The 17,440-nt window shown below is 49.1% G+C and overlaps 1 protein-coding gene across 3 annotated transcripts in view; it reads left to right on the forward strand.

The window, feature by feature from the left end:
- The window catches only part of KIF9 (kinesin family member 9), a 39,767-nt gene extending 23,526 nt beyond the window's left edge, over positions 1-16,241 (forward strand). For all 3 annotated transcript variants that reach the window (XM_081834272.1, XM_081834273.1, XM_081834274.1), the window contains 8 exons: positions 651-741; positions 2,020-2,153; positions 3,357-3,557; positions 6,249-6,457; positions 9,517-9,696; positions 11,585-11,700; positions 12,915-13,019; positions 15,932-16,241. In XM_081834272.1, the coding sequence (XP_081690398.1) occupies positions 651-741; positions 2,020-2,153; positions 3,357-3,557; positions 6,249-6,457; positions 9,517-9,696; positions 11,585-11,700; positions 12,915-13,019; positions 15,932-16,039 (1,144 nt within the window). In that variant the 3' untranslated portion in view covers positions 16,040-16,241. The remainder of the gene's footprint in view (positions 1-650; positions 742-2,019; positions 2,154-3,356; positions 3,558-6,248; positions 6,458-9,516; positions 9,697-11,584; positions 11,701-12,914; positions 13,020-15,931) is intronic.
- Positions 16,242-17,440: the final 1,199 nt, after the last annotated feature.

Here is a 17,440-nt window from a genome sequence, read left to right on the forward strand (position 1 = left end):
GAGGGTCAAGAAGCAAGGAGTCACAAAGTCAAGGGTCGAGAAGCAGGGAGTCACAAAGTCAAGGGTCGAGAAGCAGGGAGCCACGAAGTCAAGGGTCCGAGGGTCAAGAAGCAAGGAGTCACAAAGTCAAGGGTCGAGAAGCAGGGAGTCACGAAGTCAAGGGTCCGAGGGTCGAGAAGCAGGGAGTCACGAAGTCAAGGGTCCGAGGGTCGAGAAGCAGGGAGTCACGAAGTCAAGGGTCCGAGGGTCAAGAAGCAAGGAGTCACAAAGTCAAGGGTCGAGAAGCAGGGAGCCACGAAGTCAAGGGTCCGAGAATCAAAAAAACAGGGAGTCAAGGAGCTGAGGTCTGAGGAACAGGAAGCAAGGAGCCAAACACAGCAAGGCAGGGAGTGTGTTGCTGTGGCCAAGAGCCAAAGGGAAATGCTGACCTTATATCCCTTCCCGGCTCTTGCCACCAGGTGCTGTGAGTTACCAATCGGCCTCACCTGTGTGGCTGCGCCTTGCCTTTCCAGAACCAACTTAGGAAGGCCCCAGTCCTCCGAAGCCCTACTGGTCACACACTCCTGACACAGTGGAGCAGGGGTAGCGGGTGCAGGAGGCGGCCACGACAGCTCAGCCCAACGGTATGGGCGCGTGTTTCTCTTTTTTAGCCAGCAAGAGCAGGAAGTGGAAGCCAGGCTGCGGAATAAATACACCCTGATAGACAAAAACGACTACGCAACCCTGTCTGCAGTTCAAAAGGTTGGTGTTGGTGCACTAGCACACGTGTGTGTGAGAGAGGGAGGGAGAGAGAGACCAAGATCATTGGGCTGGAACCCAGAGCCAGGTTCAGCATTTGTGTTTTAATTCTTCTGTATTTGGTTCCACTTCAAGGTCCACCCCCCGGAAAACTTATGGCCCCCTACAATGAGAGGCATTGCAGCCCGGCAACATTTTGCAGGCCGCACATTCCAGATGGCTCTGTTTGTCCACATCAGAAAAACACGGTTCTCTAATAATAATAAGAATAACAATAACAATAACAACAATAATAATTTATTATTTATACCCCACCCACCTGGCTGAGTTTCCCCAGCCACTCTGGGCGGTTCCCAATCAAGTGTTAAAAACAGTACAGCGTTAAATATTTAAAACTTCCCTGAACAGGGCTGCCTTCAGGTGTCTTTTAGAGAGAAGATAGCTACTTATTTCCTTCACATCTGAAGGGAGGGTGTTCCACACGGCGGGTGCCACTACCGAGAAGGCCCTCTGTCTGCTTCCCTGTAACCTCACTTCTCACAATGAGGGAACCACCAGAAGGCCCTCGGCGCTGGACCTCTGTGGCAGAACAATGGAGGTGGAGACGCTCCATCAGGTATACAGGACCGAGGCTGTTTAGGGCTTTAAAGGTCAGCACCAACACTTTGAATTGTACTCGGAAACGTACTGGGAGCTAATGCAGATCTCTCAGGACCGGTGTTATGTGGTTCTGGTGGCCACTCCCAGTCACCAGTCTAGATGCCGCATTCTGGATTAGTTGCAGTTTCCGGGTCACCTTCAAAGGTAGCCCCATGTAGAGCGCGTTGCAGTAGTCCAAGCGGGAGATAACCAGAGCATGCACCACTCTGGCGAGACAGTCCGCGGGCAGGGAGGGTCTTATCCTGCGTACCAGGTGGAGCTGGTAGACAGTGTTTCCGTGTCCCAGCCAATTTCCACTCCTAACCTGCCTCCCAAATTTAAACCCATGCAATCCAATTCGACTGAATAATCCTGGTATCCTAAAAACAGAGGCAGCAATGCTTCTGAATGCCCGTTGCCAGAAACTGCAGGAGACAGTGGGCTCTCGTGCTCAGATCCTGCTTGCAAACTTCCCATAATAAGCACCTCTCTTCTCATGTTCTGATGTCCTCAGAGTTTGGCCTGTGTGTATGTATGTAAGTTGCTGGGGAGGCGGCACATTTGAGTGGAATCCCAGTTGCAGGTTCCAGGGGCAGAGATTTGAAACCACTTAACAGCCCCTCCGATCTCCACTGTCGCCAGGCAGGACTGGTTGACGCCGAGGGACACCTGGTTGGGGAAGTTGACGGGCAAGGATTTGGCATCGGAGTCGCTCCTTTCTCATCCAAGCCCGGCGGGAAGAAATCGAAAGCAAAGCGGGGCAAGGAGCAAGTCAGGTTGGTTCCCTCCTGTTCCCACGGTCACGCGTCTTCAGGTCGGATTTCTTACGCTCCCGTGGGCCGTGGCAAATGCGGACCCCTGAGCGTTGCTTCTCTGCCTGCTGTAGTGGCGGGGTTGGGGGGTTGGCAGCTGGGTTGTGGACCCTCCTGTGGCCGAGAGGCAGGAGCCAGTCTGGGCAACACCAGGGCTTCTCTGTGCCCCCTCATGCAGTTTAATCATAATCATAAAAATAATAACTTATTATTTATACCCCGCCCATCTGGCTGAGTTTCCCCAGCCACTCTGGGCGGCTTCCAACAGAACACTAAAATACAATACAGTGGTACCTTGGGTTAAGTACTTAATTCGTTCCGGAGGTCCATTCTTAACCTGAAACTGTTCTTAACCTGAAGCACCACTTTAGCTAATGGGGCCTCCTGCTGCTGCTGCGCCGCCAGAGCACGATTTCTGTTCTCATCCTGAAGCAAAGTTCCTAACCCGAGGTAATATTTCTGGGTTAGCAGATTCTGTAACCTGAAGCGTATGTAACCTGAGGTACCGCTGTAACCTATGAAACATTAAAAGCTTCCCTAAACAGGGCTGCTTTCAGATGTCTTATAAAAGTTTGGCAGTTATTTTTCTCTTTGACATCTGGTGGGAGGGTGTTCCACAGGGCTGGCGCCACCACCGAGAAGGCCCTCTGCCTGGTTCCCTGTAACCTGGCTTCTTTCAGGGAGGGGATCGCCAGAAAGCCCTTGGAGCTGGACCTCAGTGTCCAGGCACAACGATGGAGGTGGCGCCGCACACACGCTCCACACGGCCCGTGAAAGGGAGAACTGAGCACAGCCTGGGATGTATACAGGCTCTGCTCAGTGCTCCCTTTAAAGATTTTTTTTTTCTTGCTTTCCCCCTCTAAGGTGCATCTAATGGTCAGGTGCATCTTATGGAGCGAAAAAGACGGTGATATGCCCCCTTTCAGAGGCACCAAAGGCTCCCAGAGGCCTGGAAAGCTCTTGCAGGACTTTTGATCTCTCCATCACCGGTCTTCCCCTTGGCCAGCTTTGGGTGGTGGTCCTCAAAGCTGCATCCTCAAGTGTCCCCAACTAGAGCTGAGCACCTCCCAGTTTCACTGAGGAAGGCTCAGGTCACGGCCTCAGTGGAACTCAAGCTCAGCCCTGGATCCGGCCATAAAACGTTGCCCTCTGCTGCTTCTTTCCCAGTCCCACTCTGAAGAAGGAAGGTTTGGCGAGTCCTCTTTCTGGGAAGGATCTGGAGACCCTTTCCCCGTCCCGCAGCCAGGTAGGGGCAGTCAGCAAGGACCCGGAGGCAAGGGAGGGCTTGATCCGCGAGCAGGACGCCGTCAGCTTCGAGACCCATCGCTCTGACTCCGCGCCAAGAGAGGAGCCCAGCACGAGGCCCAGGTTGGTTCTTTGCCTCTTAGGGAGGACCTTAGCCCTGTCTGTAGCCGAGTAGGGTGCTGTTCCAAAAACTGATGGTGGGGATGACTCGTTCTCTGCGTCTGCATGCACACACCATTTTTATAGTTCAAATTCACTCAAAGCCAGATCAAGGGGAGTAATACAGTGGTGCCCCGCAAGACGAATGCTTCGCAAGACGGAAAACCTGCTAGACGAAAGGGTTTTCCGTTTTGGAGGTGCTTTGCAAAATGAATTTCCTATGGGCTTGCTTCGCAAGACGAAAATGTCTTGCGAGTTCCTGCGGGTTTTTTTCCCTTTCCATCCCCCCTTTTTCTAAGCCGCTAAGCCACTTATCAGCTGATCCGCTAAGCCGCTAAAAGCCGCTAATAGCGCTAATCCGCTAAGCCGTCAATGGGCTTGCTTCGCAAGACGAAAAAATCGCTAGACGAAGAGACTCACGGAACGGATTCGTTTTGTCTTGCGAGGCACCACTGTAGTACTGCTCTAGGCTACCTCGGTCAGACCCCACCTGCAGTCCTGTGTCCAGTACTGGGCACTCCAGTTTCAGAAATCTCTGGGTGCCACAATTTAAGGAGGATATTGACAAGGTGGGACGTGTGCAGAGGGAGACCAAGATGATCAGAGGTCTGGAAACCAAGCCTTATGAGGAATGGTTGAAGAAGTTGGGTATGTTTAGCCTGGAAAAGAGGAGACTGGTAGGAGATAGGAGAGCCATCTTCAAATATCTTAAGGCAGTGATGGCCAAACTTGGCCCTCCAGCTGTTTTGGGACTACAATTCCCATCTGTGCTGGGCCCGGGGGTTAACCCGAGCCACATGGTCCAGGTCCGGTCCTGAATCCAAGGATTCCGCGAGGAGTCAGTCCAACATGGCCAAGGCAGGAAACCCGGCAAGGTCAGGCACAAGGTCTTAGGCAGGTTCCAGCAAGCAGCAATGTTGCTCCCACAACCTGGGACGGAGTCCGGCAGCCTTTTATCTCTGATGGGTAACGGCCGGTCCTGATCCCCCGGTGACTCACCTCCCTGTCTCGCCTGAAGGCGAGCACTCCCTGTCTCGCCTGAAGGCGAGGTCTCCTTCTCTCGGACCTCAGTCTCTGCAGCTCGGGAGACGTTGGTGGGTTACTAGACCCAGGGGCCGCCTCAGCCTCCCCTGACCAAACCGTTAGTGGAGCAGCTGTAAGTGATGGGTCAGCTGAAGGCAACGAGGTCATCCCCGCATCTGGAACCAGGGCAGGCTCAGGCCCCTGACTCGGCTCAGCTGGTGTTTGTTGCAGGGGAACCTGTGCAGACTGAGGCTCTTCAGGATCAGGCCCCAGACTAGGTTCAGATGATGCCTGAGGCAAAGGATCTGGTGCGGACTGAGACCCCTCTGGTTCTGAGTCTGAGCCCGAGTCCCAGGCCATCACACCATCATCCCTGACCACTGGTCCTGTTAGCTAGGGTTGATGGGAGTTGTAGTCCCAATACAGCTGGAGGGCCAAGTTTGGCCATCACCATCTTCAGGGATGTCACATGGAAGAGGGAGCGAGCTTGTTTTCTCCTGCTGTGGAGGGTAGGACTCGAACCCATGGCTTCAAGTTCCAAGGAAGGAGATTCCGACACAACACCAGCAAGAACTTTCTCATAGTAAGGGCAGTTCAATAGTTATATTTTTTTATTTATACTCCGCCCCTCTGGCTGGGTTTCCCCAGCCACTCTGGGGAGTTTCCAATACAATATTAAAATACAATAACCTATTAAACATTAGAAACTTCCCTAAACAGGGCTGCCTTCAGATGTCTTCTAAAAGTCTGGTAGTTGTTTTTCTCTTTGACATCTGGTGGGAGGGCGTTCCACAGGGCGGGTGCCACTACTGAGAAGGCCCTCTGTCTGGTTCCCTGTAACCTCACTTCTCGCAGGGAGGGAACTGCCAGAAGGCCCTCGGCACTGGACCTCAGTGTCCGGGTAGAACGATGGGGGTGGAGACGCCCCTTCAGGCTGAGGCCGTTTAGGGCTTTAAAGGACAGCACCAACACTTTGAATTGTGCTTGGAAACGTACTGGGAGCCAATGTAGGTCTTTCAAGACCGGTGTTATGTGGTCTCAGTGGCTGCTCCCAGTCACCAGTCTGGCTGCCGCATTCTGCATTAGTCGTAATTTCCAGGTCACCTTCAAAGGTAGCCCCAAATAGAGCTCATTGCAGAGACTCTTGGTCTCCCGTTCCAACTCTATGATTCTGACTCAGGCAGACTCTTATGGGGATTATCGCCAGTCTCCAAGCTCAGCCTTTCCCCTCCCTGTGCCCTGAAGGGTTTATTTTCCTCCTGGCTCTGTAGCGAAATTCATGACTCCCCACAGAATGTCCCAAATAGTCAACACACACAAACATACACACATACCACCTCTGGCTTGGAATAGCTGGGTTTTTTTTTAAATTGTCCTTCTCTTCTTGTCTTGACGTTTTCATCCCCCCAAAAGTTTTTGATTTGAGTTTCCATTGAAATGAAGCTGCATTTTAACATTTTAATGTTTTAATGTTGTCTTTTAATCTTATTTTTAAGTTGTATCTTCATCAATTTGTTTTTATATCGGGTGTTGGCTTCCCTGAGCCGGGTCTTGGCTGGGGAGGGCAGGGTATAAATAAAATTTATTATTATTATTATTATTATTATTATTATTATTATTATTTGGAAACAGTTCCCCACCTGCAAAGACAGCAGCCTTTGAGGAGTTCAAGAACGAGCGCGGCAGCGAAATCAACCGGATATTCAAGGAGAACAAAGCCATCCTGAATGACCGCAAGGGCAAAATGAACGAGGTTGCCCAGAGAATCAACGTGCTCAAAACGGAGATGGACAACATGAAGCAGGCACTGGACGCCCAGAAAGCTGAACGCGATCAGCAGGGTGAGCCGGGCCTGGGCTGCGTCAGAGATCTATCTTACGAGTTAGAAGGGACCCGAGGGTCATCTAGTCCAACCCCGAAAGCGGGTGAGACTCATGTTAAAGTTGGGGCGGGGAGAGATGCTGTGCCATGCCTGGCAACTAGGGAGGGGAAAGGAATTCGATTTGGTCTGCGTTTAAACGAGAACCTGCCTAAGTCACGCTTTCAGAAGCAGTTTGAGAAGTTCTCCAAAATTCATTTCTCCAGATTCTGCAATGCAGTCCTCCCACCAAATTACAAATCCAGGGTATTACATTAAGGGCAATCGCTTGAAGAAGTGTGTTTGTCGAAACCGCACACCACGATGTGTGCATTAGGAAAAATCACCCCTAACAAAGTGAATTTTTACGTGGATTTTTTAAAAATCACAAGTTGCTGCGGAAATGGGGAGATGAGAGACTCATTTCCAAGTACCATATTTTTTGCTCTATAAGACGCACCAGACCACAATACGCACCTAGTTTTTGGAGGAGGAAAACAAGAAAAAAAATATTCTGAATCTCAGAAGCCAGAACAGCAAGAGAGATCGCTGCGCAGCGAAAGCAGCAATCCCTTTTGCTGTTCTGGCTTCTGGGATAGCTGCGCAGCCTGCATTCGCTCCATAAGACGCACACACATTCCCTCTTACTTTTTAGGAGGGAAAAAGTGAGTCTTATAGAGCAAAAAATACGGTATGTAATTTAGCTCCAGGTGCCCTTGAACCTCCTCCTGCCTTGGCAGATAAAATGGCTGATAAAATGCAGCTTTAACTGCCTCTGGCCAGGCACTTAAATAGATTCTTAGCCCAACAGGAAGAGGCGTCTTCGCCACCTCGCCACCTTTATGTATCTTTTGTTCAGTGTTCAGAATTCATTCCGAGGTGCATTTTTCAGCCCTCCTTTCTCTCTAGCCAAGCACACCTGGGAATGGCCTTTTGACATTTTAGTCTTTTCCCTCTGTGTGGAAGCGTTTTTGCTAGTCACCCTGACCTAGGTCTTCCTCCTTTTCATTCTCTATTTCCTTCTCCACCTCCTAGCTCCGGAGAAAGGTAAGGCAGAACAATCGGTCCATTTCCCTAACGCATCCTCCCATAAACACAATGATATTTGGAATGAGTTTACACAGAATATATGAGGTTATTGACAATTATGTGTGTGTAAGGACAGTAAGAATAGGAAACCATAGCTTGGATGCCCAAATTGTTACACAGAGAGACATCTGTGTATTAATATGTGGTAATGTAACAGTATTCTCCCCCCCCCCCCCCGTTCTCACTTTCTTTCTTTCTTTTCTCATTCTTCTCTTTGTATAAATGAAATTACTCAAATAAAATGTTAATCAAAAAGAAAAACCATCTGTTTTTATCTTTTTTAAAAATTTAATTTTTATTAAGTTTTCCACTTTAACAATCCAATCAAATCACATCAAATATTCCAAATTATACATATACATATCAAATAATCCAAATATTCTGCCAAATTATAATTTTTTTAACGGGGCTTCCCATGCTTCAAGTTCGGAGGGTTTCGATCATCTCATATCTCTACTGCTTTTCATAGTCACTTCCGATGGTTCCTCTAATTTTTCCTGTTGTTAACCTTCCTTCTTTCGCGGCCTCTGAGTTGTTCCCACAAGCGAGTTGAAACAATGGTGTATTTCTGTGTGAATTTTATGTCTATGATTCCCCTCTATAAGTTTGCAGCATCTCCTCACCTGCTGGTGTTTCTGCCAAATCAATCCAAAGGTCTTTTCGCTGCTGGCAGTCGCCATCTTCACTCAGTTTGTTTTTATCGCCCATCTCCTTCCGAGCAGGCGAGTGGGTGGTGAGGAGAGAGGCCACTGGCGAAGTTTATACTGGTTTCCAGTTTCACCAGCCTTGATGAAACTGGCAGGGCTTTCCCCAGACTCCTCGCTTTCATTGAAGAGCAGGTGGAGGACAGTAAAAGAAATGGAGTCGGCATAGGCAGAACTAATGCAGGACATCATATATGCTGCCTGACTGCCACCAACCACATCATGCTGGGATTGTACCCAAGTCATTGTGGGCCAGCCTCTTGGGTAGGCCCATGTGCCCCCCCCTTGTTGTTGTTGTTGTTTTAATTATTTAATCATTTTTCAACACAAACAGCGACCACAAAAAACACATACAACCAAAACCACAATAACACTAAGAACACAATTTAACAATTCAGATTTGAGTACTGATATACCTATAACTTGACCTTTTTAACAATATTTCCCCACCTCTCCTCCCCCTACTTCCCACCACTTTCCGCCTTATCTCTTAAGTAATCCTTCCAGATGTCTTCATATTTATCCATTCTTAATTTGCGTCGATATGCAATTCATTCGTATGTAACTAGTCTGTCCATATTGTCAATCCATGTGCTCAATGGGATCTTTTTGCGTCTCTTCCAATTCATCAGAACAAGTTTTTTTGCTTCTAATATGGCACGGTACATCCATTTTTTTTGACCCCTTGTAATCTCCCATGTTTCCGGTATATAATTCAATTAAATTCAAATCCCCTAAATAACATTTTTTTAAAAAATGACTCTTGCTATATATATCCTCACCTCGCACCAAAATGATCTTATCATTGGGCAGCCAATCATCATATGTACTAAGTTTGCATTTTTACTTCCATATCTCCAGCAGTTGTCTGCATTTGTTATTTTCTTCTGGTAAAGTTTTGCTGGCGTCCAATGGACTCTGAGTATTATTTTCTGCTGAATAAGTCTTAGTCTTAGATTTATAGAAGCTATTTCTGTTGATTTTATACATGACTCCCATATATCACTTGTTATCTGCACCCCCAACTCATATTCTGAATCTTGTTGTGACATTTCCCACTTCAAAAGCATCAGCTCAGGAGATGTGCTGATGCGCATTAACTAAACCAAGAGATTTCCAGGCGATTGCTAAATTGCTTGCAAGCTCACAAGCGATTTCAACTCCTCTGTACGCCCTGAGATGGACGGCATTGTGGTTTTGAGGTGCACTCCCAACCCATAAAATTTTGTTCTGTTCTTGGACCCTCCAGGAGAATACCAGAGTGAGGACGGACAAATCATTATTGACGAAGAGGAATTCATGTTGATTATGAAGATGAAGGACCTGAAGAAACAGTACCGGGTGGATTACGAGGAGCTACGGAACCTCAGGTCGGAGGTCCAGTATTGCCAGCACCTGGTGGACCAGTGCCGCAACAGGCTGGTCTCAGGTACTTCCGGTGGGCAAAGGGCCTGGCATGAGCTTTCTAGCCCGGCATGCGCTGAGCATGTGCTAAGCCTTAGCACATGGCCTGCGTTGGTCTTGTTGGGCAGAAGTACAGGAAATCCATATGTTGTTGGTCTCACAGCAGGCTTCCTCAGGTAAAAATAACGTATTTTTTGCTCTATAAGACTCACTTTTTCCCTCCTAAAAAGTAAGGGGAAATGTGTGTGCGTCTTATGAAGTCAATGTAGGCTGCACAGCTATCCCAGAAGCCAGAACAGCAAGAGGGATCGCTGCTTTCGCTGTGCAGCGATCCCTCTTGTTGTTCTGGCTTCTGAGATTCAGAATATTTTTTTCCTTGTTTTCCTCCTCCAAAAACTAGGTGCGTCTTGTGGTCTGGTGTGTCTTATAGAGCAAAAAATACGGTAGCTGGAATAACCAGAAGGTTTTAGCTGGTTGGAGGGCGGCGTTCAGCACCCCCAAGCATCTTCCGAGGCTTGGAATAAGGCAGAGACAGAGGACCCCAAACCGGAAGGGCCTGAAAATACTCTGGGGGAATAGATGAAATGTTCCAGATTCTTGAAAGAATTTATGATAGCAAGAGGCTGAAATTAGAACCACAGTGCCCTTAGTATGCACAGGTCCCACTTACTGAACACAATGCATTCCCAAGAAATCATTTGTTAGGAGAGTGTTCACACAACAAGTCCACAATTTCCATTATTTCCTAAGGGGACATTTCTAATGCGGAATTTGTCCACTCCCCCGCCCTCCATGGTTTCTTCCTGAAATCACTGCAGCCTATCAGTAAAAGAGAGGCAAAATTTAAAAACTGATTTGCCTGACCTCCCCTCCCTCGTTTTTCAGATTTTTTTTCTGCTCTTCGATTTATCTGCCCTTATTCCCAGTACGTTTCCGAGCACAATTCAAAGTGTTGGTGCTGACCTTTAAAGCCCTAAACGGCCTCGGCCCGGTAAACCTGAAGGAGTGTCTCCACCCCATTGTTCTACCCGGACACTGAGGTCCAGCTCCGAGGGCCTTCTGGCGGTTCCCTCCCTGTGAGAAGCCAAGTTACAGGGAACCAGGCAGAGGGCCTTCTCAGTGGTGGCGCCTGCCCTGTGGAACACCCTCCCACCAGATGTCAAAGAGAAAAACAACTACCAGACTTTTAGAAGACATCTAAGGCAGCCCTGTTTAGGGAAGCTTTTAATGTTGAATAGTTACAGATAGGTAGCCGTGTTGGTCTGCCATGGTCAAAACAAAATAAAAAAATTCCTTCCAGTAGCAAAATAAAAAAATTCCTTCCAGTAGCACCTTAAAGACCAACTGAGTTAGTTCTAGGTATGAGCTTTCGTGTGCATGCACACTTCTTCAGATACATCTGAAGAAGTGTGCATGCACACGAAAGCTCATACCTAGAACTAACTCAGTTGGTCTTTAAGGTGCTACTGGAAGGAATTTTTTTATTTAATGTTGAATAGGTTATTGTATTTTAATATTCTGTTGGAAGCCGCCCAGCGTGGCTGGGGAAACTCAGCCAGATGGGCGGGGTATAAATAATAAATAATAAATTATTATTATTAAATTATTCCTGCTTTCTGCGTGAAAGTGGCTGCCACTGACCAGCAAAGCACAAAAAAAGGAAGTCGACTGTTTAGATAAGTGAATCTGCAGAGCGTAGTGAGGTTTGGGTGTAATTATTTAAGTGCAGATAAGTGAATTTTCAGATGACAAGCATGCGGATGGTGTGACCTTCGTGTTTTGACTGATGGTTACAGACAGGCAAAATGGACTTGGTTGTTCAAATGCGATTTGAAAAATACACAAAGAAAAACAAAATACATGCAATATATATGATATAGGAGGTAACTGACCATATGACCACCTCCTTTCAGAATTCGAAATCTGGTACAATGAGTCCTTTCTCATCCCAGAGGAGGTCCAGGAAGCCTTAAGGCCTGGGGGAGCCATAAGGCTGGGCATGATCCCAATTAACAGAGTCCTAACTCTGGTAAGTAAAGCCGAGACGCATACCTTGGCCTTCCTCGCCCTGTTTCACTGATCAGCTGCTAAGCGCTAATCAGCTGTTGGCACCCAAGAGCTGATCGACACTGGCAACTGCCAAGTTGTTGCTGCCCCAGAAAAGCCCCGATATCTCTTGCAAGAATCCCTGTGCCCTTCAGAGGAGGGGGAGAAAAGGGATGTGTGTGTGTGTGTGTGTGTGTGTGTGTCACACGATGCACAGTGCAAGATTCATTGAACGGAAGATGACCTTTCCTATCTTCTGAAGGACACACTATGATTTATAAGAGGGGAGAGGGAGGTCTTTCCCAATTCCTCCCTCCACAGCACACTGCTTGTTGTTGCAACGGTACGATAAGATAATCTTTATTGTCATTGTCCCATACAGAACAACGAAATTGAAAAGAATCTACACCAGACATTCAAAAACCAACAAGCCCCCTAAAAACACTGATACCCCATAATTAAATACAATATATTCCCACAGAGACGACCTTAAAGGTAAAGGGACCCCTGACCATTAGGTCCAGTCATGGCCGACTCTGGGGTTGTGGCACTCATCTCGCTTTATTGGCCGAAGGAGCCGGCGTACAGCTTCTGGGTCATGTGACCAGCATGACTAAGCCGCTTCTGGCGAACCAGAGCAGCGCACGGAAACGCCGTTTACCTTCCCGCCGGAGCAGTACCTTTTTATCTACTTGCACTTTGACGTGCTTTCGAACTGCTAGGTGGGCAGGAGCAGGGATCGAACGATGGGAGCTCACCCTGCCGCAGGGATTTCAACCGCCGACCTTCTGATCGGCAAGTCCTAGGCTCTGTGGTTTAACCCACAGCACCACCCGCGTCCCAGAGGCTACCTTACACTGCGTTTAAAACCAAAATCGCATTTGGATAGAAACTGTTTCTCAGGCAGCTAGTCCTAGTCTGCTCAGGGCTCCCTGCATCTCTTTGACCATGCCTTCTCCTCCTCTGGAGTTACAGAGATATTTGGCGCATGCATCAGCCAGGTAGACTGTCTTTGCTTCCCACTTCTCCCCTGGCGGGGCAGGGCACCGTTTTGTGGTGTGTGTCCCCTCCCAGTGCCAAAATGTCTTGGGCCGGCCCTGCTTCCCATCATCTGGTAGGTCAAATTTGCTGTTTACATTGACGAAGCCCCACTATTTCATTCCTGGATTTTGCATTCCTCTCTCCTCCTCCTTCCAGGATGAAGACGAACAGGAGAGGTTTGAGCGGATGCAGCAGGAAGTCCTGCCGTTCTGCCCGGATTCTGTCTCCTTCTACAATGCCAAAGCAAAGGTGGACCGGAAGGTAAGTCTAAGTTCTGTTGGTTCTATATCAGATGCTGAAGGGAATCAGGAGATTGCCGTGATCTTTTTAGCTCCTCTTTCTGAATTTTACAGAGGCATCTAGCTGCGGCTAATATTTTACAATGTCACGGTCCGGTTCACGGGCGATCGAAGTCCTGGCAGGGGACGTCAGGACCGGGGGCAAGATGGCGGGGTGGGAGCAGGAACAGGGGAACAGGGGTCCAGGAGCCAGGAAGCCAAGAATCCAAGGGTTAGAAAGCAAGGAGTCCCAAAGTCAGGGGTCCGAAGAGCAAGAAGCAAGGAGTCAAGGTTCAAGGATCAGGAAGCAAGGAGCCAAACACAGCAAGGCAGGAAACGTGTTGCTGTGGCCAAGAGCTGAAGGGAAATGCTGACCTTATATCCCTTCCCAGCTCTTGCCACCAGGTGCAGTGAGTTACCAATCGGCCTCACCTGTGTGGCTGCGCCTTGCCTCTTCAGAACAAACTTAGGAAGGCCCCAGTCCTGCGAAGCCCTACTGATCACAGGGCCTGGATCCTGCACGCACACCTGGCATACAACAGATGAACCCTTGGTCTGATCCAGCCGGGCATCTCTTGTATCCTTTGCTTTCCAGGGAATAAGAGCTTCTGGGTTTTCCTTGGGGCATCCATCCTTGGGGCAGGAATTTTGACCGCTGTGAGACTGGACGGACCTTTGGCCTGACGCAGCAGCCAGCCTCTTTTTACCATCCCCTGTTAATGCCCTATAATGGATCAAAGTTGACACCTGCGTTGATCTTACGGAAGAAAAATCAACAAAACAATGTCTCTTATTAGACCCGAGCAGGAATAGAATGGCATTTAAAAGTTTTGTATTTCGCAGAACCTTTTGCCACACAAATAACGAGCAACCGGTGTGTAAAAAGGTGGGACAGGTTCTTGGATGTTCATTTTCCGTCACATCCAGTTGTGCAGGCAAAAGCTGATCAGTCGCTGCTGGTTAGAATCCAGAGGGTGGGATGTTGCTGCTAGCTCTCAGCTTGCAAAACTGAGATCTGTCACAGTATGTGATGGCCTGGGACTGGGGCTCGGACTCGGAACCAGAAGAGTCTCAGTCTACACCGGATCCTTTGCCTCAGGTGGCATCTGAACCTAGTCTGGGGCCTGATTCTGAAGAGCCCCAGTCTGCACAGGTTCCCCTGCAACAAGCACCAGCTGGGCCGAGTCAGGGGCCTCATCCTGCCCTGGCTCCAGATGCAGGGATGACCTCGTTGCCTCCAGCTGGGCCATCACTTACAGCTGCTCCACTACCGGTTGGATCAGGGGAGGCTGAGGCGGCCCCTGGGTCTAAGCACCCACCGACGTCTCCTGAGCTGCAGAGACTGAGGTCTGGGAGAAAGAGAGACCTGAGTACAGTGGTACCTCGGGTTACATATGCTTCAGGTTACACACGCTTCAGGTTACAGACTCCGCTAACCCAGAAATAGTACCTCGGGTTAAGAACTTTGCTTCAGGATGAGAACAGAAATTGCACAGCAGTGCCACAGCGGCAGCAGGAGGCCCCATTAGCTAAAGTGGTGCTTCAGGTTAAGAACAGTTTCAGGTTAAGAACAGACCTCCGGAACAAATTAAGTACTTAACCCGAGGTACCACTGTACTCGCAGGAGGAGTGCTCGCCTTCGGGCGAAACAGGGAGGTGAGTCACCGGGGGATCAGGACCGGCCGCTACCCCTACAAAGATAAAAGGCTGTTGGACCCTGTCCCAGGTTGTGGGAACAACGTTGCCGTGTGCTAGATCCTGCACCTGTCCTTGCCTGGTTTCCTGCCTCGTGTCCTGCCTTGGCCCTGTCGGACTGACTCCCAGCAGAACCTTCGGATTCTGGTCCGGGTTTCACTGGTTACCCCTGGGCCCAGCACAGTAATTCCAGCAGGATGTTAACATGGCGCAGGCCTCTCCCCTCGTTCACCTGCCCACCGAAAGTGGCAAGCGCTTTGCTAGAATAGTAAGCAAACCAGAGAGTGCAGCCGCTTCTAGAAATTATTGGACGACGGAACGTGCAATAATTCTGTCATACGCAACACTGCAGCTTAATTGGCAGCCTTTTGTCTGCAGAAATAGGCCAGGATGAGACCGAAAACGGATGCAGAGGAGCTTGTTCTGCACTTCAGCACTCTATAAATACTCACTTGGTCTCATGGAAGAGGCCTGAAAAAAGTTCGTGCTTGTTTGAACTATTGGTTTGAATCTATTTTTGCAACTTACGCCAAGGTTAGGGGTGGGGGAAGTTTGAGTATTAAAAGGGATGGGGAGAAAAGGCCTAGGAGGAACAGAGCAGTGGGAATTTTGAGCACCGAGCACCCCATCCAAAATTACTGTAAGCCTCCCAGGCCTTGACAAGAAACCTTCTATAACCCCACATGGGCTGGAGGCTTAAATAGATTTTGTTTTAACTGAAAGCCAAGATTATCAGGGCTCTGAAAAGCCACTTCTGGTTAGCAAGATCTTAAAGGTAAAGGGACCCCTGACCATTAGGTCCAGTCGTGGCTGACTCTGGGGTTGCGGCGCTCATCTTGCTTTATTGGCCGAGGGAGCCGGCATACAGCTTCCGGGTCATGTGGCCAGCGTGACTAAGCCGCTTCTGGCGAACCAGAGCAGCACACGGAAACACCGTTTACCTTCCCGCCGGAGCGGTACCTATTTATCTACTTGCACTCTGACGTGCTTTCGAACTGCTAGGTTGGCAGGAGCAGGGACCGAGCAACGGGAGCTCACTCCGTTGCGGGGATTCAAACCGACAACCTTCTGATCGGCAAGTCCTAGGCTCTGTGGTTTAACCCACAGCTTGCATCCCTCTTATTTCAAGACATATTTGTTTTGCACCCCCCCCCCAAGAATGCCAGGAATAACAGCCCCGTCTCTTTCTCTGTTTGAAAGCACAAATACGCTGGAGCCATGTCTACCCTTGAGCAAATGCGGAAGAAGCCCGGATCCGTCCAAGCAGCGGTGAAGAACAAGCCCCCTTCCGTCCTCAGCATTGTGTAGCAGAGCCAGAACGCGCCGGGTCTTATTTCTTACAGGTGGAACTAAAGAAATGGACTTCTGAGCGCATCAAAATATGTTTTGTTTTCGGAATAGGCAGAGAGTATAACATTCGTCTAGGGAATCTACATTGTTAATAACACTTGTACATTTCACCATACGGTATTCACAGAGATTGTTAATAAATTAGTGAGAGAAAACTTAATACTTTGCTGAAAGTGTCGGAAGAAGACCCTGAATTCGGCTGAGGGAGGTGCAAATGAAGATTTGCCGGTGGGAGGAAAGGCTCTCAGGCTAGTGTTCCACCGATTCTCTCCCCACAAAAGCAAAAGAGGACTGTAGGCTTCCTCGATAATTTGGATGTTCTCATAGGTAATGCAATGAATCCAGAATCCAATAATAATAATAATAAATTATTTATACCCTGCCCTCCCTGGCCAGAGCAGGGCTCAGGACAGCTAACACCAATAAAATAAAATCACAGTAAAAACATAATAGGGGGGAAAGAGAGGGGGGAGAAAGCAATTTAAAATACAGGTTGAAATGCAATTTAAAATGCCTCATTTTAAAATAGCTCATAAATCAAGACTATAAGGGGAGGGAAACATAAGGGTCAGACTGAGTCCAAACCAAAGGCCAAGCGGAAAAGCTGTTTCCTTCGCCTCAGCACAAGGGCACTGCCACCTCTGCACATGGTTCTCTCTGTACCTGTGATGGGTTTGTGGAACCCTTCACAATAAATCCCTCTGCTCAATCAGAGATGCATTTTACAGTCTTTATTGTACATATTTACAAGGTACAGAGCATCGCTTCAAGTGTCCGAATCATCCGTAGCGGATCCCAGGAGTGGGAACTTCCTGCTCCTCCTCCAGCAAAGCAGCTTGGGCAATCCCAAACGTCGCTGTTGTTCCCGGAGTTTTAACCCCCTCCTGTCCTGAGCTGACGGAACAGGTGTTCCCTCTCCCTCTGTGCCTGTGATGGCCTGGGATTCGGAGGCTGAACCTGAGGAATCCCAGCCTGCACAGGATTCCCCGCCTCCAGAACCAGCTGAGCCGGAGCTGGGACATGAGCCCGAAGGGTCCTCACCTGTGCTGGATCCTCAGGTGCAGACACCAGCTGAATCCGCTCTGGCTCCGGAGGTGATGGAGGACCCATTGCCTGCAGGTGCTCCACTCTCAGCCCCGTCAGGGGAAGCTGAGGTTGCCTCTGGGTCCGGTAACCCTCCAGCCTCTCCTGAGCTGCAGAGGCTCCGGGCAGAGAGGTGGAGGGAACTAAGTTCCTGCAGGAGGAGTGCTCACCTCCAGGCCAGGAGAGGCGAGTCACCAGAGGATCAGATAAAAGCCAGCCAGCCCCAGTCCCACGTTGTGGGAGCAGCATTGTTGGTAGCCTGTTCCTGCCGGCACC

The sequence above is a fragment of the Podarcis erhardii genome (genome assembly GCF_964252035.2).
Source record: "Podarcis erhardii genome assembly, chromosome: 12".
Taxonomy (NCBI): domain Eukaryota; kingdom Metazoa; phylum Chordata; class Lepidosauria; order Squamata; family Lacertidae; genus Podarcis; species Podarcis erhardii.